Source organism: Temnothorax nylanderi, unplaced genomic scaffold (assembly GCF_030848795.1).
Source record: "Temnothorax nylanderi isolate EJ_2023f unplaced genomic scaffold, tnyl_v1.0 TNYL_tig0374_pilon, whole genome shotgun sequence".
NCBI classification, from domain to species: domain Eukaryota; kingdom Metazoa; phylum Arthropoda; class Insecta; order Hymenoptera; family Formicidae; genus Temnothorax; species Temnothorax nylanderi.
The window spans coordinates 103,578-127,648 of NW_027249436.1; the positions used below are offsets into that span (position 1 = coordinate 103,578).

General features: G+C 38.3%; 3 protein-coding genes across 3 annotated transcripts in view; 2 read left to right on the forward strand and 1 right to left on the reverse strand.

The window, feature by feature from the left end:
* The window catches only part of LOC139781902 (fatty acid synthase-like), a 51,267-nt gene that overhangs the window by 17,678 nt on the left and 9,518 nt on the right, over positions 1-24,071 (reverse strand). The window contains exons 3-4 of the mRNA XM_071720789.1: positions 508-705; positions 68-318 (exon numbers count right to left, since the gene is read on the reverse strand). Coding sequence (XP_071576890.1) covers positions 68-318; positions 508-679 — 423 coding nt within the window. The 5' untranslated portion in view covers positions 680-705. The remainder of the gene's footprint in view (positions 1-67; positions 319-507; positions 706-24,071) is intronic.
* Positions 15,895-16,501, forward strand: LOC139781911 (uncharacterized). Its single transcript, XM_071720796.1, has 2 exons — positions 15,895-16,037; positions 16,099-16,501. The coding sequence occupies exons 1-2, from the start codon at positions 15,895-15,897 to the stop codon at positions 16,499-16,501; spliced, it is 546 nt and encodes a 181-aa protein (XP_071576897.1).
* Positions 17,392-17,820, forward strand: LOC139781913 (uncharacterized). Its single transcript, XM_071720797.1, has one exon. The coding sequence runs from the start codon at positions 17,392-17,394 to the stop codon at positions 17,818-17,820; it is 429 nt and encodes a 142-aa protein (XP_071576898.1).

The following is a 24,071-nucleotide window of genomic DNA, read 5'->3' on the forward strand; positions in this document are numbered from 1 at the left end:
TCTCGCACACAAGTGATAAATTCAATAATCTCTTCTATTAAACTTATCAATTAATAATTTTCTCTACCTCAAGATCCTCAAACAAAAATTTAGCTTGCGTTTCAGAATAGGCTACCGCTATGATCACGGCAGTATTCTTTCCTCGCAATTGCTTCGGATTGATCCCCGCGTCGATAATTGCCTCATAAGAATGTTCCAGTATCATTCTCGTGTCAAGTCCGAGTGTGTGCGCTTGGTCGAAAGATAATCCGAAAAAATCCGCATCAAACTTGTTCAAATTATTAACTATTCCTATACGGTTTGATACGTTTGGATAATCTAACAAAATGTATAATTTCACGCAAAGGCGTTACACTCCTTGTTCACTTTTTAATAAAATTTTAGTTTAAAATACATATCCTTAACATATAACCACTAATAATAATTATTGCAGAAGGGATATGGCATATCCTATATCCACCAATCAGGCATAAATGCAGAACTATCCTAGGTATATGAATTAATCACCTCTCTTCCATCGTCCATGATCAGCTCTAACAAGATCTTTTTTATTAAATAGATTTTCTCGTAATTGATTCATATTATCTGAATCCGGAAATCTACCAGCAATACCAGAAATAACGATCTCCTCGCCAGAGTAAATACCGTTCCAGGAACTACATGCTTCTGTGCTATTCATGATTTCGATTATTTTCCTCGGATAATCTAGAAAAGTGCTATGTGTATTTTACATACTTATTTCTTTTTTACGTATTATATCATACCTGTCTTGATGTTCATAGTATCACTATAATATCAATTAAGGTTGGCGAAGAAATGAGAAATTTGTATAAAACTTACCTTTTTTAAAATAAGGTAAAGAATAAGCCAAGTGTACGTGCTCCATACAAAATCTTTATTTTAAACAATTTTGATCTAATTTGATCTTATAATTCTATGTATATTTTTTACTACAAAAAACAATGATATCAGAAGGCGCTAAGTAAATATGATAAATTAGTAACATTTGATTTTCTTAATCATGTTTTTTTTATTATACTTGTTGCGTACATGTTCTGTTTTTTTTATACTATTTATTATTAGATTTACACACAAATATACTTGGCGTGCCCTTCTTATGTTACTGGTGTACAGCAACATAGCATATGCTACAAACATATTTGTGGCATCCCTGGCGAAAATAGAAAGTTTCATAAGCGTTTGTTAAGCGTTTACGTGAGCGTTTGCGGGAGTTTGTTGAGCGTTTAGAATCGGTCAGTAAAACGTTTAAAAAGCAGAAATTGCAACGCTTTAGCGTTTGAAAGACGTTTGTAAAGCGTTTTGAAAGTTTGCACAGCATTTTCACAGCGTTTGCACAGCGTTTACGGGAGTTTGTTGAGCGTTTGAAAACGGCCAGTAATCCGTTTGAAAAGCGTTTGAAAAGCGGAAATTGCATCGCTTTAGGGTTCTTCTTGCGGTCAAAGAATAATTAACTGTGATTGGCCAATTCTTACGACTTACGACCTACAATACATCCATTGTAGACCGGGCCTAAAACATTTAGAGATCCTCTGTTAATAAGTCAAAAGCGTTTGCTTTTATCATTGGAAACTGCGTGCAGCCTCTATTGAGCGTTTAACAGGCGTTTACTCTTGTCGTTAGAAGAAACGGCGGAAAGAGCGTTAAATGTTAAAATCTGCTTTTCGCCTCGCAGAGGGTCTGCTTATATACGCGGCTGGATGTATTTTAAATGCGAGAAAGATGCGCCGCCTAGCGGCATTGTTAGAAGAACGTTTGTTGAACGGAAGGAAAACGCTTGTCTTACGGCGCCGGATAAAGCGTTTCTTAAGCGTTCTCAAACCGTTTGCACAAACGCCCTACAATTCGCCGCATTAGAAGAGCATTTGCTGAGCAAAGGGAAAACGCTTGTCTTACGGCGTTGGGAAAAACGTTTGATAAACGTTTGTAAAGTCTGACAGCAAACTCTCTATACGAAGTTGTATCAGCGTTCACTAAGCGTTCTCTGAAAAGCGTTGGCTTAGCATTACAGAATTTTCACGAAACGTTTTATACAGCGTTTGATAAGCGTTCCGAAAGCGTTTACAACCCAACAGCGTTGTGTAAGTGTTCTTACAACGTTTGAAAGCGTATAAACGCTCAGAAAACCCTCACCAAACGTTTGTCAACGCTCTATAAGGCTTCTTATTTTCGCCAGGGATAAAAAAGACACGCAGAGTGTTTTTTGTATGTGAATATAAATTGTGGAATTAAAAAATAGTACAGGTACACAATAAGTATAATAAAAAAAAATTCGATTAAAAAAATCAAATATTACTAATTTATCATATTTGTTTGGCGCAAATCTGTAATATTATTATTTTTGTAGTAAAAAATACGAACGGTATTATAAGCTCAAATTGGATCAAAATTTCTTTCAATAACAATTTTGTATAGAGCGCGTACACTTGGCGCATCTTTTTTACTTTTTTTTGAAAAAGATAAGTTTTGTACGAATATCACTCTCTTGTCACAAGTACATGTAGAAATCGTAAAAATATAAAATCTTTGATATCAAGAGACACGGAAGTGTCTCGCGCCAAGTATACGCGAAGCGAGACGCACCGTGACTCTTTTACGCGACGCGACGAGTTGTAAGTACCCGAGATTTTGAAATCTCGATAATGACTGAACGGATCAAGTTCTGAGTAGGCTCAATCGATAGCTTGGGGTCGATTTATATAATAAGTGTTTATTTTTCTTTTACGTGCCCTACGAACGGAGATATTACGATGCAAAGTCCAAAATGTAAATATTTTCGATTAAGATATGTCGTTACTATCGTCGTCGCCGTGTCTACTTCATCGTTTCCTTACAATGCCAGACTAGAGTCAAGCTCAACAGGGTCTTCTTTCCCCGCTAATTTTTCCAAGCCCGTTCCCTTGGCAGTGGTTTCGCTAGATAGTAGATAGGGACAGTGGGAATCTCGTTAATCCATTCATGCGCGTCACTAATTAGATGACGAGGCATTTGGCTATTTGTTTCGTTAAAGGCAAAACGACTGCAATATGAACAGTCATTTCAAACCTACAACGATATTGCAAGGTGGTTTGCTGTCATGTTGCAGCGGACACCCTGGAAGTGCTTGAAAGGAGCTGTCTAGCAGCTCTCACTCTACTACTCATGCACACACACATTCTTACTACTCGTCCGCTGATGCGGAGGCACCCAACTCTACGTGCCATTCCGACGTGCATCACTAATCGCGGTAACGTTCCGCCCCGGCATATAACGGGTTGTTATGCCGTTAAATCGTTTCCAATTTAGCCATGAGCCCCAGAGGACCCGAGTCGTAAGCGTACGCAGCTGGGCAGGTGTTAGGCCCAAACTACGCAGCTCACCCCCGCTCCTAGGGCTCCAGACACCTCGCCATGAGATCGTAATGGCGGTGAAACGGACATTATTACGCGGCACTCCTGTGCGCTCCGCCACCCGGTCCACCAGATCATCACAAGATCGGTACTTCTCCACCTTGCGGTCATGCGACACCTCCAATGCAGTTTCACTGGAAACTACCTGCGCGTCAACGACCACTGCCTCATCACCCTTAACAATGGTCAGGTCGGGCCGCCTCAGGCCGGCTCAAGGAGCCGGCCTATCAGGCCTTAAGATAGTCATAGTTACTCCCGCCGTTTACCCGCGTTTGCTTGAATTTCTTCACGTTGACATTCAGAGCACTGGGCAGAAATCACATTGCGTCAACACCCGCGAGGGCCATCGCAATGCTTTGTTTTAATTAGACAGTCGGATTCCCCTAGTCACTTTCACTTTTTCGACACTATGCGGCGCTAATATCGCTTCTAATGATAAACCGTGCGCGCGTTATTATCGATCCAGCAGGTAAATCAGATCGTATGACTTATGACTCATCGGCCAGGATAGAAAGATATCAAGAGACACGGTAGTGTCTCACGTCGAGTATACGCGAAGTGAGACCGTGTATCTTTACGCGGTTGCGAGTATATTATCAACCCAGCGAGTAAATCCATTCGTACATATATCGATATATCGATATATGTACGTGTGCGTACTGCGCTCAGTATCGTCAGTGCATTCAGCGCGCTGTCAGTCAGTTATAACCTAGAAATAGTGACGATCGTGACCGTCGCCGCGTGATAGATAGTGAAATATATATTGACGGCAGGGAGCTGATACCGAAGAGATCAAGGAGCCTGTTCACACGAGGCATTTCTGCCGCGCGGTTGCCGTACGATTGCTGCCGCGCGTAACGTTTCACGAGCCGCGCGCTGTCGCGAGGCAAGATGCGACAACGCGCGCATCCGCGCGTACGCGAAACGGCGTACGCGCGACGGCGAGTGTCCTATGGGTCTAAAATGCCGCAAAGCGTATCGTAGACGCTCGTCGTCACGCGTACGCCGTTTCGCGTACGCATGTATGCGCGCGTTGTCGCACCTCGCCTCGCGATAACGCGCGGCCACGTGCGGCAGCGCAACCGCGCGTCAAAACCGTCTCGTGTGAACAGACTCTAAGAAAGAAGGTGTATCCAAAATCGCACACGTACGTATATGCTGTCTTGTAAAAGTTGCTAAAGTTAAAGAGAATGAAAAAGTGATGTGTATCTATCCACGTTTGACAGGCACTATTTTTCTGAAAAATCTATCGTATTTATATGCACGTGTAACAGACACTATCGCGTAATAAAGATTTCTCCGAAGTATGTTAATTATTTTTAATACACGAATTATTTCTTATTTGAAAATTAATAATTAGTGGATAAGGAATAATTAGTTTCATTGTCGGGTAAATTACTTATTTTTAAAATTATTAATTGGTTTAATATAAATAATTTAATTATTGCAGTTAAACATGATTTAAAGAACATTATTTTAATATTATATATATGTATATGTACGATATTGTATATATGTGTATTTATATCCACTTAATATAGAGAATTGCAAGTATAACATTAAATATAATAAATACGTATTTAATCAATACATATTTAATAAATTTCAAAAATAGGAGACAGTAGTTTTATATTATAACTATTATTACATTTAATGTTATTATAGCGATTCTCTATATAATACGAATATAAATACACATATATGTATGTATATATCCATTAACTAGTATTTGTAAAAAATAAAGTCATATATATATATATATATATATATATATATATATGGGACGTTCCATGTCAACCGGTACAGGACCGTCTCCAAAATTCTATTGAACCGATTAAAATGGTTAAGGGCTTAAAATCTTTGTTTTTGTGTGCTTTATCAAGTACAGTGTGGTACTTTTTAAAATTCAATATGGCGGTCAAAATATGGCGCTTCATATGAGTTAAAAACACAAATCATATGATTAAATTGTTGTTTCTAATGGAAAAAAGAGGATACATAGCTTGTGAGTAGATAGCACTAAGATTTGGATGTGTCTAAAAAAAAAATGGCGGATCCAATACGGTAAATAAAAAACAAAATTGTTGACAAAATATGTGAAACTTAGTATTTGGAAAGCTCTCTGCGTTAACAGGGTTGAGACTGTTTTTTTTTTTTTTTGGTTATAAGCTCCGGTTGGAGTTAAAGACGCCTTCAGCCCCACCTTTGGGCTATATAGCGTAGTGTATTATTGATTTGCGTTTTCTTCTGCTTTATATGATCCTATTTATCTTCTTAATGAATCTGAATATCACAAAAATTTTAGTCCAGTCCTCTCTCCTGATCAGCTCAAATATGTCCTCCGATCCTCTTAAGTTTCTGATTTCAAGTTCTTCGTTCAGTCTTTCTCTCTGGTCGTCGTATTTTCTGCATTCCCATACCACGTGGTTAATGTCCTCCACGTAGTTTCCACATTCGCAGTCAGGTGTCTCTATGTACTCTTTTCTGGCTAGAGACTCGTTTAAATTGTAGTGGTTAGCTCTTATTCTATTTATCCATGTATAAAAATATCTTTCCGCTTTAATTTTATGGAACCAAGGTTTCTTTTTTTCCTCGTCGTAGTATTTCCCAAAGTAGTCTCTTCCTTTGTATCTTGCTTCATTTTTTATTTTATCTTGCGTTCTATTTTTAGCTTCTTCTTTAAAAATAGTCATATAATCTTGTATGGGCACTTCAATATTCTTATTACTATTTTCTTCTGTCCCCGCTTTTGCCAGTTTATCCGCCATTTCATTTCCTGTAAAGCCCTTGTGCGACGGTATCCATGCGTAAATTATTCGTTTTTTAAATCTTGTTTTTATTTTATGATGTCTCCTTCTGATTTCGAGTATATATTTATTTTTGTACACGTCCAGCCTGTTATTTTTAATTGCTTTAATCACCCCTTGATTATCGGATAGAATTATAATCATTTCACCTTCTTCTTTGTATTCCTTGTGTTCTTTTTCCAATTTATCTTCTATTTTCCTTAAAGCCGTGTAAATCGCGAATGCCTCGGCAGTGTATGTTGACGAGTTTTTGGGTAAGCTTGCGTAAAAAGCGTCTTCTTCCTCTTCTACCACGATCCCCGCTCCAACACTAGGGTTTCCCTCGATTTTTGATCCATCCGTGTATACGAACTTAATATTCCTTTGATTGTACTTGTTTTTAAACTCTTCTAACAGTTCATAGTCTTCTTTTTTGTAACTCATTTCTTCAATTTCTCTTCTTTCCTTAACCTCTGCTTTATTCTTGTAGAGTTCTCCTATTTCTAGGTCTGTTTCAATTTCTTCTGTTAATATATCGTATTCTGTTTCCCATAATTCGTAAGTTTCTTTTTCTTCTCCTATTTCTTTTCTATATTTTTTTATATCATCCCACGCTGTTGTTATTATGCTTTTTTTCTTCTGCGGATATCTCATTCTTTCTTTTGCTTCTTCTCTGGATAAGTTTTCCAAACTCTTTTTAATTTCCTCACTTCCGTATTTTTTAACTTTCAGGCAGAAATTTTTTGCCAACATCAGGGCTCTTTCGCTTAATAGTTCAACTTTAGATTCCGCGATTATTACGTTAGTTGGTGTGCTATTTCTATACCCGAGGGCTGTTCTTAGTCCCAAGAATTGTCCCCTTTCTAATTTTATTTTAAGCCTTTCTAAACAGGGTGCGTATATAAAGCAGCCATAGTCTGCCACAGATCGAACCAAACTTTTGTACAAATTCAGAGCTGTGTTGCAATCTGACCCTCTCGTTACATTATTCAGATACTTTAAAATGTAATTTGCTTTCTCTATTTTCGCCCTAACTTCTGCTACTTGATTTTCAAATTTTAGTTGGTTATCTATCCTAATACCTAAAAACCTAGCTTCTTTTTTGCACTCTATTTTTGTTCCCTGGAGATCTATATACATTTCCCCGTCAATAACCCCGTGTCTATTGAACTCTACTAGGTTGGTTTTTTGAGGTTCAAGTTCTAAGCCTATTGCTGCCAAATTTTTTGCTATCGTGTTAACTGCCTTTTCTAGCTTTCTTCTATTTTCTTTCCTATCCTTTCCTATAACATACATACTTCTGTCGTCTGCAAATTCTAAATCTACTATGTCTCTCTCTACTCCTTTGTCGCTTTCATACGTGTTAACTTCATATAAAGCTGGACTTAATACCGAACCTTGTGGTAATCCTTTTCTAACTATTCTAGATATTGTCCTGTCCCCGTCAATTACGAATTCTACTTCTCTATCGTCTAGCCATGTATCAATAAAATCTATAATTTTCTTCGGGCAATCCATTTTAATCAGCCTGTTTTTCAATATGTGGAATTGAACGTTATCGTATGCCGAAGAAACGTCTAAGAAGGCTGCCAGACAATATTCTCCTTTTAGTATTGCAGTTTTCGCGTCCGCTGTTATTTTTGTCAGGTTCTCTATACAAGATTTGCCTCTTCTGAATCCGTTTTGTAATCTATTAAATTTTTTTTCCTTCTCCATCCACCATATCAGTCTTTCATTCACAAGTCTCTCCATTAATTTTCCCATGCAAGAAGAAAGTGAGATTGGTCGTACTTTATTCTTATTTACTTTGTCTATGAAGAATACCTGGTATTTTCTCCATTCCTCTGGGAATCCTTTACCTCTCCATATTTCATTAAATATATCAAGCAGTATTCTAAGAATACCTTTTGGTAGTTCCTTTATCATCTGGTAATCAATTCCGTCTTTACCTGGAGATGAGTCCTTTTTAATCATTTTGATAGCTCTCATCAATTCTTCCCCTGAAAATTCTCTGTCTAGTAAGTTGTTTTCTTCTTTATCGGGTATTTTAATTTTTTGTGACACACTTGGAGCTGCTAGCTTTTCAATGTCCTTTAGAATAAGTTCCTCCCTTTCGCCGAATTTCCATTTGTTCCACTCTATTTTATTTCTTCCTTTTTTAAAAATCCGCATCATTTTCCACACGTATGACATGTTGCTGTATTTTGTTAAGCCATTGCAAAATTTTTTGAAACTCTCTCTTTTCTTTTGTTTTATCATTTTTCTCATAATGGCTCTGCTTTTCTTATATTCTACGAATGAATGAGTGTTTCCGTTTCTACGATATTCTTCCATTTTTTTCCTCCTTTCCTTCTTAGCTTCTAGGCATTCTCTATCCCACCATATTGCGTGTTGTTTTCTTTTCTTTTTTTGTGTATTCCTTTTGTTGCTGTTTAGATTACCTCTTCTAGTTCTTCTTGAAGTTCTGTTTTCATCTACCTTTTTTCCTGAGGCAACCTTCACCACGTCAGTGATATGTTTCATTACCGTACTATATTTAGTTTGCAAGTCCTTTCCTGTTATTTCTTCCTTTATTGATTCTATCTTATTCTCCAATATGCCTTTGTATTCTTTCCAGCATGTTTTTTTATTAGCTAATTTATTTGTTTTCTTGGTATAAGGGGTTTCCTCGACTTCAACACTTACTTTTATTGGAAAATGGTCTGATCCCCAAGTGTCCTTAGCCTGTGTGTATTTAAATTTGTCAATGATATTTGCTTCTGAAAAAATTAGATCTATATTAGAAGGGTTTTGATTTATTTCGTTTAATCTTGACATTGTGTCAGTATTCACACACAGGAATCCTGCGTTAAAAAATTTTTCCTGGAGTCCTTCACCGTTAGAATCAGTGTTATTACAGTTCCACAATATGTTGTGTGCATTAAAGTCCCCCATTATTAGTGTGTCCATTCCTTTTCTATTAAACTTCGTTATTTTTGTCCATTCTCCTGGATTAATACTTTTATTCGGCCTTCTGTAAACCCCGATTATGTTCATGCTAGCACTTCCGTATTTTGTCCTAATTCCACAAATGTCGAAATCCTCGTCTAAATCCTTCCAATCATTTATCAGTTCTATTTTTATATCTTTCTTGCAGAAAATAAGAATACCTCCACTATTTCCTCTGCTATTTACTCCAACAGTATTGTATCCCTTTACATTTATTTTTTTAAGGTCTTTAACTTTAGATTCCGTAATTACTGTTATGTCCGTGTTTTTTATATATCCATCTATTTCCTCTTTTTTTCCGATGTATCCTCTAGCATTCCATAGAACTATTTCTAGTTTTTCTTCTCTGTTCATATTTTATTATTGATATCTTTGTCTTTTTTGAGCGTTTAAATTATTATATGTTTCCCCTTCTGTGTAGATTTCCTCTGTTTCGTCTTCTGTAACTGTGCTTTTAATTCCTATTGTTCTTTCCACTTCTTCTTGAACTACTTTTTTAATTTGGTCTCTAATGAATTTCTTCCAATCCTCTTCTTCGAGTACCTCTTTTATATTTTGATATTGTTGTTTATTTACTATTCTTTCATCTCTGGTTTCCCTTTCTGATTCTTCCTCTTTGTTCCTTTTTGTATTTTCCTCTCTCATTCTATCTTTCCTACTTGATAAATTACTTGACTCTGTTTCTCTACTTCTTGCTAACATTTTTCTGTCATATTCATTCTCTTTAATTTTATTTAATGTTCTATTATAATATTCCTCTTTTTTAGCTATTCCAGGATTTGTTGCCACCCTGGCGTATGTCCTTTTTTCGTTGTTTTCCGAATTTTCCCTTCTATAACTAGTTTCTTCAAAATTTTCTCTGTTACCTAGGTTTTTACTTCTTAGTCTCTCGTCTATTGTTGGCCATGTCTTTTTATTGTATTTGTCATACTCTCTTTCTTCTGTATCTTGTCCATTTATTATCTTCATTGCCTCTGTGTATGACGCGCTGTGGTAAGCCATTACTTTTTTGATTTCCTTATTTTTAATGTATACCGGGCATTTCTTGTCCGTTGCCCTATGACGTCCTCCGCAATTTATACATTTGAACTCGAAGCCGCATGGACCATGAGCCGTGTTGCCGCATCTTCCACAAAGATCGTTCGATTTACAATTATTCTGGAAGTGTCCATATTTGAAACATCTGAAACATTGGCTGACTGATTCAACATAAGGTCTTACTCTTAAGTTACCGAAGCCCTCAAAAATTGTAAATTTTTCCGGAAGTTTATTTCCCTTTACCGTAATTATTATATTATTCGTTTCTTTTATTTCAAGTTTTTTCTCCTCTCTATTATATATTCTTTTTTTCATAACCTCTAATTGCAATATATTATCTTTTTTACCCAAGTTTTCCCATAGTTCCTATGCTATACGGCCAATCCGCGATAACCCCTTTACAAAACCTCGATCTATTATCTATGTATACCTGTATTTTATCTTTGTACCTTGTATTTAACCTTTCTATACAGCTATTCGCGTCTTCGTCCTTTCTAAATTTTAACCTCGCTAGATTGAATCTGTCCATCTCGAAATAATCTGGAGTGCATCCTATATTGTGCAACAAGCTCTGAATTTTTACCCTGTTTAGCCCTTTTTTAACGCACATATTTTCTCTAGTTAATTTACAGCACACAACCTTGTACCCTTTTAGCCCTGGTTCGAAATATTTATTAGCCATTTCTTTCTCTATTTCCTCATTTCTTAACCTACGGTCTTTCTTAACTAACTTACCCCCGACGTTGACAAAAATTACCTCTCTGAAGTTAATGTCCTTATTATTCTCTTTTCCATCTTTTTCTCTTACGTCTGTTATTATTTCCCTTTCTAGTTGCGTCTCGCCCTTGTTTCTCGTTTCTACTAGGTCCGTATCCATATGCATCTCTGAACATCCAGCATCCGTCTTGTCCTTGTTCTTCTCAGTTTTATCTGTCATTTTATCTTCTTTACTAAGCTTTTTCATCCTTTGGTCTGTGATTGCACTTCTGTTTACAGGGTAGTTCCTGATTTCTTCTAATATTAGAACGCTCTTGTTGTTATTACCATAACCTCGCACATGTGTACCGCTTGAAGGGCCCCCCTTCCGAGGGGGGGCACCGTAGCTTTTCTTAATTATTTCTTTACTAGTTTAACTACGCTACAAGGATCTCCTCCTGTCTCTCTTCCAACGCGCCCGACTGGTAAACGACTATACTATCGCTTTCTAAATTTTCTCTTTCGCTCGTTACGTCTGCTCTCTACAACAGTTCGGTGTTACCGGCTCGGGTTGAGACTGTCTTCAAATGTAGGTTATGAAGCCCGCATTACTTTTTTTTAATTTTTTTTAATTTTTTATTAATTTTTTTTTATTTTTTTGAATTCTTTTTTATTTTTAAATTTATTTAATATTGTATAGTAGACATAATTTGCGTTGCATCAGAGTAGCGTTTCACTTGTAATCTTTTTGTGTCAGTCGGAATGAAAGAGTGTCCATGTTGGATTTTGGTAACACTAGGAGCTAGAAAGAATCTTTTTGCAAGTTTTTTGTGCGTCCTACTGTGCATTTCTTTGCTGTACTTGAAAAATGTTATGATTGCAAATTTATTTTTTGCCCAATTAAAAAGGTCATGCGATGTCAAGATTGCCTCGGATGATTGAGCTTGCTCATCCGAGGCAATCTTGACATCGCATGACCTTTTTAATTGGGCAAAAAATAAATTTGCAATCATAACATTTTTTGAGTACAGCAAAGAAATGCACAGTAGGACGCAAAAAAAACTTGCAAAAAGATTCTCTCTAGCTCCTAGTGTTACCAAATCCAACATGGACACTCTTTCATTCCGACTGACACAAAAAGATTACAAGTGAAACGCTACTCTGATGCAACGCAAATTATGTCTACTATACAATATTAAATAAATTTAAAAATCAAAAAGAATTCAAAAAAGTAAAAAAAAATAATAAAAAAATTAAAAAAAAATTAAAAAAAAGTAATGCGGGCTTCATAACCTACATTTGAAGACAGTCTCAACCCTGTTAACGCAGAGAGCTTTCCAAATACTAAGTTTCACATATTTCGTCAACAATTTTGTTTTTTATTTACCGTATTTGATCCGCCATTTTAAATTTTAAAAAATCATGAACGGATTCGTAATCAGCGACCTCAAAAACCCCCAAATACTGAGTTTTATAAATTTTGGTAAAAGTTTGGTTTTTTTGTCCGCCATATTGGATCCGCCATTTTTTTTAGACACATCCAAATCTTAGTGCTATCTACTCACAAGCTATGTATCCTCTTTTTTCCATTAGAAACAACAATTTAATCATATGATTTGTGTTTTTAACTCATATGAAGCGCCATATTTTGACCGCCATATTGAATTTTAAAAAGTACCACACTGTACTTGATAAAGCACACATAAACAAAGATTTTAAGCCCTTAACCATTTTAATCGGTTCAATAGAATTTTGGAGACGGTCCTGTCCCGGTTGACATGGAACGTCCCATATATATATATATATATATATATATATATATATATATACGTATACAGAGTGTCCCATTTTAATCGATCACCCCCAAAAACTTTTTTATTTGTAATTCTAGAAAGAAATGCTTCAGGCAACAGTTGTTTGGTTCGAATGGGGAAACATGATTCTTACGTGAGTTATGTCGTAGATGTCATCGTTTTCAAGAAATTTTAAAGGCGACTAATTTCTTAAATAGAACTTGATTTTTTCCTTGAGATAAAAGTTGTAGATCTCGAGACGTTTTCAAAACACTATAATAAAGCTCTCTTTTGTTATTAGAATTTCCTGAGGTATTTTAAGTTTTGTCGTATATTAAAATACAATAATATTTTTAATATAAAATATAAAATATCTCGTAAAGTATTCATGTTTCGATGACTTTAGTTTCATTCTTTTATACGTAGAATAATGAAAGAATTCGAATAATATTAATTTTTACATTTGCAATTTTGCAAAATTGAATGCGTCTACAAAATGCAATCAAATTTTTTTAAATAATTGTTTCTGTTTTTTTTACAACAATCAGTTTCTTTTATTATTCTACGTATAAAAGTATCAACGTAAAGTTATCAAAAAGTGAATTGAATACTTTACGAGATATTTCATATTTTATATTAAAAATATGACAAAATTTAAAATATCTTAGGAAATTCTTAACAAAAGAGAACTTAATTATAGTGTTTTGAGAACGTCTCGACGAGATCTACAACTTTTATCTCAAGAAAAAAATCAATCCGTTTAAGAAATGAGTATCCTTTAAAATTTCTTGAAAATGATGACATGTATGACACGACTTACATTGAAATTTCGTCTAAAGCATTTTTTTCTAGAATTACAAATAAAAAAGTTTTTGGGGGGGATTGATTAAAATGGGACACTCTATATATATTATATGTGTGTATATATACAGGGTGTACCATAAAGACCGGATCTACTCTTAAGGGTAGAGTACAAGAACTTTAACTAATTTCGTTTATGTATACATTGTTATTTGTTTATAACTCTGTTCGTCCCGACAATCCGCGCAGTCATTTGACATCCGTAACACGAGAAAGAGCATTACATCGCACATTTTACGTCCTGACAAATACATGTAAGTTTTAACGGATTTCATACTTACGACAATTAATTTAGTTACATACGATCTCCTTTCAGAAAATCCTTTTTATATCTTGACCATACAACCTGATAAAAACAACAATTCTTATGGACTGGACCCGATTTATTCTCGCCTCCGAACGAGGAATTAATTATGTAATTTCGCTGACTATATTTTATCTCCGGTTTTGACTGCGTAGATGCAACGACAAAAACTCAGTATGTATTCGTAAGATTCTCGAACGGTGATGTGGCTCTATAGGTTTAAGAATTTTATATTTTTGTAATTACGAATACCTATACACAATTTATGTTAACCTATGATATTTTATACTACGGCTGAAGAAGACTCGGTGAAGTCGAAACGTTCCGTTCTTTGTATATATGTTAATTAATTATATGATTTAACATCTATTAATGCTCGATCATTGGCCTTTTTCTTTTTAATTTGCATTTATTAACTTTTTGTGATAAATTATATTTATCAGTATTTATTGTTTGTTACTATTTACTCAATTTCTTAATTTACGGAATTTATTTTATTTAATTAAGTTTTATTTATTTACTTCAATTTAATTGAAATAATTCCTTAATTAGAATTGAATTTATGTAGACATATTTTTGATACAGTTATTTTGTTTTATTAAAAAATGGCGCGTAATGTCTGCCGTCACTTCTGTTATCCCATTAATGGCGGCTTTGTCCCATCCCTCACTAGAGGATCCCTATGCAGACCATGCACTGCAGTGCACTGTCGCAGTGCGTGACAGCATATGTATGTACGTGTGCGTTCTGCGCTCAGTGCAGATAGTGCATTCAGCCGGTTCAGCGCTCTGTCATACTAATGTTTACGCGAGAATTACTTCTGTAGTAACTTACGATAATTCCTCCGCGTAAACGGGGTTTTGTGGTATAACTTACGATAATTTATTCCGTGTTATAAACGAGTGAATTATCGTAAGTTACTACAGAAGTAACGCTCGCGTAAACGTAAGTCAGTTATAACCTAACCTAGAAATAGATAGTGACAGTCGTGACCATCGCCGCGTGATAGATAGTGATAATGAAATATATATTGACGGCAGGAAACTGATGCACCTGTGTGAAGTTAGCACCCCATTATTGAAATTTTGAAATTCTAAAAGTTGTTCCGGGTTGTTCTAGACTTGTTCTAAATTGTTCCATATAATCAAATTTTTAAAATAAAAATGTTCGCGGAAAATTAATAAAAACGATTTTCTGACCTGGCACCCCATTTTTCGAAAATCGAACTTTTCAAGGTTGTTCCAGGTTGTTCTAGTTGTTCTAAACATTGTTCCAAAGTATTAGTTCGATTGGTCAAAAACTTTAAGAGATAATAAAAAAAGAAAAATTTTAGAAATAACAGTTTTTGGCCATTTATTCGTAAACAAAATGACTTACAAAATTATCGATTTAGAACATATTTATAACCGCGTAGAACAACTCAGAACAAAATTTTTAAGACCAGAACAAGAACCTAAAGCGCACTTTACTCTTCATCGAAAACATTATTTTTTTATTTTCTTAGTTAAAAATCTTGTTCCAGGCTTCCCGTTTTAAAACTATTATATCCTCCACTAGTACAACTCAGTACAAAATTTTTAAGACCAGAACAAGAACCTAAAGGGCACTTTACTTTTTATCGGAAAAAATTGTTTTTTGAATTTCTTGGTCAAAAATCTTGTTCTAGGCTTCCCGCGTTAAAACTATCGTGTTCTCCTAGAACAACTCAGAAAAAAATTTTTAACCAAGTAATTCGAAAAATAAATTTTTCCGATGAAGAGTAAAGTGCCCTTTAAGTTTTTGTTCTGGTTTTAAAAATTTTGTTCTGAGTTGCTCCAGTGGAGAACACGATACTTTTAACGCGGGAAGCCTAGAACAAGATTTTTAACCAAGAAATTCGAAAAACAATTTTTTCCGATAAAAAGTAAAGTGCCCTTTAGGTTCTTGTTCTGGTCTTAAAATTTTGTTCTAAGTTGTGCTAGTGGAGGATATAATAGTTTTAAAACGGGAGGGCCGCCAAGGCCGACGCCCTCGCCCAACGAATGGGTGAAATATTCGCGGGTAGAGAAGGAATCAAGGTCGCCAGGCCAGTTAAGACGGCCGAATTGAGAATCGGCGACCTTGATGACTCCATAACAACGGAGGAGCCGGTGGCTGGCGGAGGCGAGGGTGGTTGCCGATACAGGCAAGTGCACCCTCGCTCAGGTGCAGGTCGGGCAGGCGCAAAGGGCGCCGAACGGCCTTAGATCTGTTTGGGTCAAGTGCCCAGTGGCCGCGGCCAATGAGATCGCGGGTAAGGGTCGACTGCTCGTGGGGTGGCTGAGCGCCAGAGTCCAGTTACTGGAGCAGAGACCCCTCCAATGCTTCTGCTGCTTGGAGGGGGGACACGTGCGCGCCACGTGCACGTGCAAAGTCAATCGCAGCAACCGCTGCTATAGATGCGGCGAAGCAGGACACCGCGCGCAGGACTGTGCGGCTACACCACGGTGTCCTGTATGCGTGGACAAGGGGCTCCCCGCCGGCCACAGGGCAGGCAGCAAAGCCTGCAGGCCGGCGAATAAAAAGAAGGGGGCTCCTGCCAGTGCCAGCGTCAAGGAGGGAAATAACCTGGTGAAACCTAACCAGGCCACGAAACCGAGCACCAGCTAAAAGACGAAGTTGACAACGGTGATGAAGACGGACTCACGAGTCACAGGGGCGAGCGCCGGAAAGAAGAAGAAGCCCGTCGTTGTGTCCAACGAGAGCGTGCAGATCACGCTCCCAAAATGGGAAGCTAGCAAGCAGCAGAAGGAAACCGCCAACACCCCTGGGTAGGGGAACAAGGGCGGAGAGAAAGCAGAGGAGGGTACGACGCCAGACAAAAGCGTCGTTGCGATGGACGTGGAGGTCATACAACAGCCAAACTAAATGGCTGGTACAACCTTCATGCTTCAAGCCAACGTCAACCGCGCACGGTCGGCGCAGGATCTTTTCGTGCAAACCATGGCCGAGCGTGGTTGTGGACTAGGGGTGGTGGCCGAGCTGTACCGCGTACCGCCTAACCACCCAAACTGGGCGGTGGATACGCGGGGCTCGGCCGCCATCTATTGTAATCCATCGCCGCGGTCTCCCCCGATCACACGCCGTGAGTCGGGGAGGGCTTCGTGGCGGTGAATTGGGGGCCCATCTCGGTGGTGAGCGTGTACTTGTCTCCCAACATAGACCTAGCCCGCTATGAGGAGCTGCTGGAGGCCCTGGAGGACTGCGTGAGACGCCTCCTCTCGGGGCCGGTAATCGTGGCCGGGGATTTCAACGCAAAATCAACGTTGTGGGGTTCCCCGGCCACAAACAGCAGGGGCCGGGTCTTAGAGACTTGGGCGGTGGGGCTGGGCCTACTTACGCTAAACGTGGGCTCAGTAAACACATGCGTGCGCCGGCGCGGCGGGGGGGGGGCTCGGCGATAGACATCACCTGGGCAAATCCCACCCCGCGGCGCAACTGACGCATGGCTGGAGGGTGGCCACCAAGGTTGAGACCCTCTCAGACCGTCTATAATAGAGATGAGGGTCTCGGCCATCCCTCCGGCAGTTCAAGCCCGCCGCCGCACGGTGGAGGCAAGGCTGTCGAGATGGGCCGTGAGAAAAATGGACCCCAATCGCTTTATGGCAGCGATCGTGGTGTCCACTTGGAGAGTTGCGCCCCCCGAAGAGGGGCGCAGCGTTCAGGAGCAGGTGGACGAGATCCGGGGCATTCTCACGAACGCGTGCGACGTTTCGATGCCCCGGGTCAAATCCCGTACCAGGGGCGCCGCTTATTGGTGGACAGAGGACATTGCGGAGTTAAGGCAAGCCTCTGTCCGCGCCAGGCGCGCCTGGACACGGGCTCGTAGAGAACGAGGTGACGTCACGGATGATGCGGCCGGCGAGGACTACCGTGCTGCCCAGCAAGTCCTCGCCAAGGCAATTAGGGTGGCCAAGGAATGGTCATGAGAGGAGCTCCTTCAAACGTTGGAGGAAGATCCGTGGGGGCGCCCATACAGACTAGTGATGAACAGACTCAAGCCTTGGGCGCCCCCCATTACGGAGGTACTGGACCCACAGTTCCTGGAAGAGGTTGTCCAGACCCTCTTTCCGCCAACAGAAGAAGGCTGGGAGGAGGAGTTCCAGACGGACGACTAAACCGAATGGAACAAGGAGGAACTGGGGATCACTCAGGAGGAGCTCCAGAGGGCCGTCGGGAGACTCAAGAGAAACAAGGCTCCGGGTCCCGACGGCATCACTGGCCGCGCCTGGGCCCTGGCCGCCGGGGAACTGTCCGGTCAGATAAGAGGTCTATTTTCAGACTGCATAAAGACCGGACAATTTCCACATGCGTGGAAGGAGGCCAAACTAGTCCTCTTCCCAAAGGAGGGCAAGCATGCGGATTCACCCTCCGCATACAGGCCAATCTGCTTGCTGGGGGAGGATGGCAAATTATTCGAGCAAGTTATCACCGAGCGCCTTCTCCACCATCTGTCCCGGAATGATTCAAACTTGTTTACGGACCAATATGGCTTCCGCGCGGGCATGTCTACTATAGATGCAATTAATTGCATCAGGTCCCACGTGAAGGCCATTTGGAGGGAGGGCGGGGTGTTGCTCGGAACGTCGTTTGATATAACAAACGCGTTCAACACCCTGCCCTGGCCCGTGATAGGAAGGGCGCTAAAATACCATCGCGTTCCTCCATATCTAATACGGGTCATATTTGATTATTTCCGGGACAGGCAGTTGGCCTACATAGACCAGGATGGTGTACGGAGGGTGAAATTGATTCCCCGAGGAGTACCACAGGGCTCGGTATTGGGCCCGCTATTGTGGCTCCTCGGGTACGATACGGTTTTGCGGCTTGCCCTTCCCCCCGGCTGCTGGGTAACGGGATACGCGGACGACACGTTCCTGGGAGTCGAGGGAAAAAATTGGGAGGAGGCCAGACAGTTTACTACCCAAAATACATAAACTAATACACAAATAAAATTTGAAAAGAAATCGAAGAGAGTGCCGTAATACTACGTACATATTTACATAAAGTTTTATTGAATTAACAAATTAGTAATTAGTCACAAAAAATTACTAATTACGTAAAAATTAATAATGGTTAGGTAAAAGTGAATTACGCATCCATTCATAAAAAAGCCGTGTAAGAGATTTTATTGTTGACATTTTTCCGCGATGTTGATTGGTTCTCTCATTGCGCTGACTTTGTGAGCATCTGTCATCGTATATTTTGACAGTTTTATGTGTATCAAGTGGTTAATAATAAAATAGTAATAGTATTATATAATGTTAAAGCTAAATAGGGCGAGCGAACCGCGCATCTGTGATGTCTAGTTACCAAAAAAAAAAGGTAATTTATCAGAGAAAAATTTCTAATTACGTAAAAATTAGTATTTAGGCGAAAATGAATCAATTTTTTTGTAGTAAAAATAAATTCTTTATTATTAAAATAACTAATCCTTTCTAAAAAAAGGCATGTTAAGTCGATAGTCGAATTTATTGTTGCCGCTTTTCCGCGATGCTGATTGGTTTTCTCGCTGCGCTTACTTCATTTGCAGCTGTCATCGTATATTTTGACAGTTGTGTGTATCAAGAAATTAATAGTGTAATATTAATAGCATAATGTTAAAGCTAAATAGCGCGCGCGAAGCGCGCGTCTGTGGTGCTAGTAGTTTATAAAAAATGAATTACTACTTGTTTGAAAATTAATATTGGGTGTACAACTTAATTCGGTCCGTTTTTTTGCTTGAAAAACGCATTTATTTGAACGATAAAATAAATTAATACCTTATTCAAAGTACTGTCCATCGCTAGCCACTACTTTTTCCCATCTTTCTGGCAATTTATGGATTCCGTCGCGGAAGAAGCGTTCATCTTTTGAAGCCAAGAATGAATCGAGCCAATTTTTGATACCCTGTTCTGAAGTGAAGCGTATTCCAGTCAAAGCGTTCTGCATCGATCGAAACAAATGGTAGTCGGAAGGGGCAAGGTCTGGGCTATAAGGCGGGTGAGCCAGAACTTCCCATCCGATATTTTCCAAATAGTTTTTAACCGGAACAGCAACATGAGGCCGAGCGTTGTCATGGTGAAAGATTATGGATTTGTGTCTGGTCACATATTCTGGACGTTTTTCGGCTATAGCTCGCTTTAAACGGATCAATTGTTGCCTGTAGAAGTCTCCTGTGATGGTTTGACCAGGTTTTAGCAGCTCATAGTGGATCACACCTTTCTGATCCCACCAAATACAGAGCATTACCTTGGCACCATGGATATTCGGCTTCGGCGTTGATGTTCCCGGTTGGCCGGGCTTTACAAACGATTTTTTGCGTTTCGGGTTGTCGTAGTGAATCCATTTTTCGTCCCCGGTAATGATTCGATGCAGAAAAGACTTCTTTTTGTACCGTTCAAGCAACATTTCGGACATGCAAAATCGTCGTTCAATATCTCTCGGTTTCAATTCATATGGGACCCAATTTCCTTGCTTTTGGATGTATCCCGCGGCTTTGAGTCGTTTCGAAATAGCTTGTTGAGTAACTTCCAATGTTTTTGCGAGCTCTTCTTGCGTTTGACACGAATCTTGATCGAGTAATGTTTTTAATTCTTCATCTTCAAACTTTTTCGGTTGACCCGAACGCTCTTTGTCTTCAACACTAAAATCACCACTTTTAAATCGTCGAAACCATTCTCTGCAAGATTTATCCGATGGTGCAGATTCACCATACACTTCCACAAGCATTTGATGCGCTTCAGCTGCACTTTTCTTCCAATTGAAACAGAAAATCAAAACTTCCCGCAAATGGTGCTTATTTGGAACGAAACTCGACATTTTCAACGCAGTAAAAATTAAACTTGTTGTGCAAAACTCAAAGGCTTGTAAACAATATTTGGTTGACAGATGTTGACACTTCACGATACAACAAAAATCAGCTGTCGCCGTCAACCATTTATAGCACCTAGAGCCATTTTTTGAAAACGGACCGAACTAAGTTGTACACCCAATAATTAGTAGAAAATCATTACTAATTTTTTCAATAAGGAATAATTAGTGTCAGGTAAATTACTTATTTTAAAAATTATTAATTGATTTAATATAAATAATTTAATTATTGTAGTTAAATGTGATTTTAAAAAAATTATGTTAACGTTATATATATGTATTAGGGTGGTTCTTATTTACTCGACAAAAAAAATTTTTTTTTATTTTTTTTCCCCCCCCCAGAATGTTTCCAATTCGCAAAAAAATAATCCCTGTCAAAGCTCAGCTCGATCGGATAACGGAAACTCGTGCCCCCGGATTTTTAAACATTTGAGTTCTCTTGTATTAAACTGTTTATTTCATTAACATTGGTTTTTAAAGCGTATTTTCCACAAAAATCCGGCCTAAAGCACTTTTCTTTTTTTAACATGTGTATCTTGCTTTTCTGCATCGTTTGCGACCTTATACGTCTCATTTAAACAATTAGGTAAATTGATAATGACTAAAAAATAAAAATAAATAGTTATTGCATTTATTACTTGATCAGCTGGAAAAAATTATGTATGGGCTACAAAAGTTATAGTAGTATGTTTAGAGCCAAAAGAAGAAAAAAAATTAAAAGATTTCATGTTTTTATTAAAAACAATCAATTTTTTGTGGCTTACGTTACCTAATAATTTTTGTACTTAAGTCCTGAAGCTGTTACGCTTGCGTTCTTTGATCAGAAAGTATCCGCAGATACGAAAAAGTAGATGATTGAAGCTATAAATCCAGAAAAAATATCGACAAATGAAAGTGTTAAGCGCGTAGTTATAAAAGCACACAATATTCCTGAAGTGCTAGAGAAAGATATTGAACATTTCGTAACTGCGAAAACAACTGATTTTTTCGACAGATTTAATATTAATCGGGATTTTATGGTCTCTCATTGTTAAATACTACGATCGGATCGTTTAATTCCGAATATCGGTCGCGTAAGGATCGAAGTGTCACGAAATTAGAATAATGGGTCTCACAAGAGACGAAACATTAGCGGGTTGGATTTATTATCAGTTGTTTGAAATGCCGCGTGGCAACGATATAAGAGAAGTGGTGTGCTGCCACCTATTGCATTTTCGAGTCGATAACCGATTCCGTGAAGAGCTCTAGAGAGGCCAGTGCGGGCCCAAAGTAACCGGCAGTAAGAGTGTTGCGCGCGCAGCGGCGCAGCCGTGCGGCGATGTGGCGCTACCCGATTTCCGGGTTCTTTTACGGAAGTAAGTTTTGTTCTCAGAGCGAGCGAGCGAGCATTATTATTACACAGTCGTCTCTAGTCCTGAACGGTCACGCGTGTCGAGTCAAGCGGTGTCGTGGCTTTCGGCCATGAGAATCCCTTACAAGGGAATAATTTCGCGTTTAGTAGAAGAACGATATAATAGCTTGTGCTGTAGATTTATAAAAAGGCTAGACGGCACCGATATAAACGAGACGAGAAACGAGGAGAGGAGTCCGCCATTTGTACTTAGAAGGTTGGACGTCCGTCATTGCTATCCATACAAAGGACATTGGCAATATAAAGGCGGTAAAAGAGAGCTGGATGTGGCAAAATTGTGAGGCCGTATTCCTCCATTCTGGAGAATCCTTCCACGCATAGTGGAAGTCTCGGCACAGGTAACTCGTTGTTCTGATTAAGAATCACTGATCAATTATGAGCGGCTAACTTCAGTTAGCAAAATGGCGATCTTTGATTCCAGAACATTCGAGGACATTGCATAATTCGATATGGCTGTTCGAATGGAACTGCAATAAAATTGATGAAGCCGGACTTTTGCAGAGAAGATTCCTTCTCATAAATTCGAGCCGGATTTTACTACAGAAGATACCTTCTTACAAACTTGAATATGCCGGATAATTATTACTTCTACGGTCGCAACCGCGCGTGTATTTACTTTCTCTTTGTAATAGCGAGCTCGATCTTTGTAAATACTAATCTTTCTTCAAATGCGTTAATTCTTAAACTCATAGCGACACTATTAACGATTGCGGTCTTTCTTAATTTGCATAAGAGCAATTGCAAATAATACGTCGGACACTCATTCATTAGAAATATTACGCAATTACCAAACGATTCGTGTGTATTTCGGTTATTAATTATTGCGAATGCGATTCTGCTTACTTATAATATGTGGTATACGATTTATCATTTAAATATCATTTGTCTCGTGAAGTTATGGATTAATGCGTTTACTTGACGTATAAAAGAAATACCCTTTCTTGTATTCTAAGTTAATATTTTCTACAATTATAATTTCTTAAAAAGCCATATTATTAATAGACGATTTAGTACTACTTCGAATTATTTACTTATGAAATCCTGTTCTCATGCGTTTGCACTAAATTAAGTCTAAGCATCAAAGTTACGCATTATTCCATCGCTTATATTATTGATATGTTTATTTTCTATGAAATATCCTTGCATTTATGGTGTTTTATATGAATTTTATTAGTGGTCACTTAAACTTGTGAGTTATTCCTGATTGAGAAGAATATTTTGGACAATTTCAATTAGTTTTCATAAAGGCTAATACTTTAACTTTGTAACTTAGCATTGAAGATACTTTAAGAAAGAATTCTTCTTAAAGGAAGTAAAGTGTGTAAAGTGAATTGGCCATTGGTAATTCTATATATATTATTATTGATAATTTCATGTTCATTAATTTTCTCGATGTGATTACGAATTAATATGACAATTTACGGAATGTTTTAATAATTATCTACCAAATATCTGGTGTAATAAATAGAACCAACAAATTGTCGTAACAATGCCATACTGTTTTGTCTCCTCAACATCAATACTAGCCCATGTTCCTTTCGGGGCGTGTACATCAGTGTAGTGACAGTCGTGATCGTCCCAGATATACCTCGACGCGAAGAACTCGTCGGATCGCCAAGTTTTTTTTACAAGAAAAATTTATTTATTTTATTTTAATTAAATATTTTTATTTTGTACTGTTATCTCTTTCATTCTTTGTGATTAAAATGATTCTTTGTAATATTATAATTTTCATAAGTAGAATTAAAGCTTGGGATGGAAAGACCCTTGAATGAGAATACAAAGATACGTACCACTTGAGTTTTATTTTTTAAAAGTAGTTGCACAACAATTATTTTTCAAAACAATATATATATTCTCTTTGTAATTGGCGCAATTAAAAGATGTCATATCTTTTTTTGAAATACATATCACTTG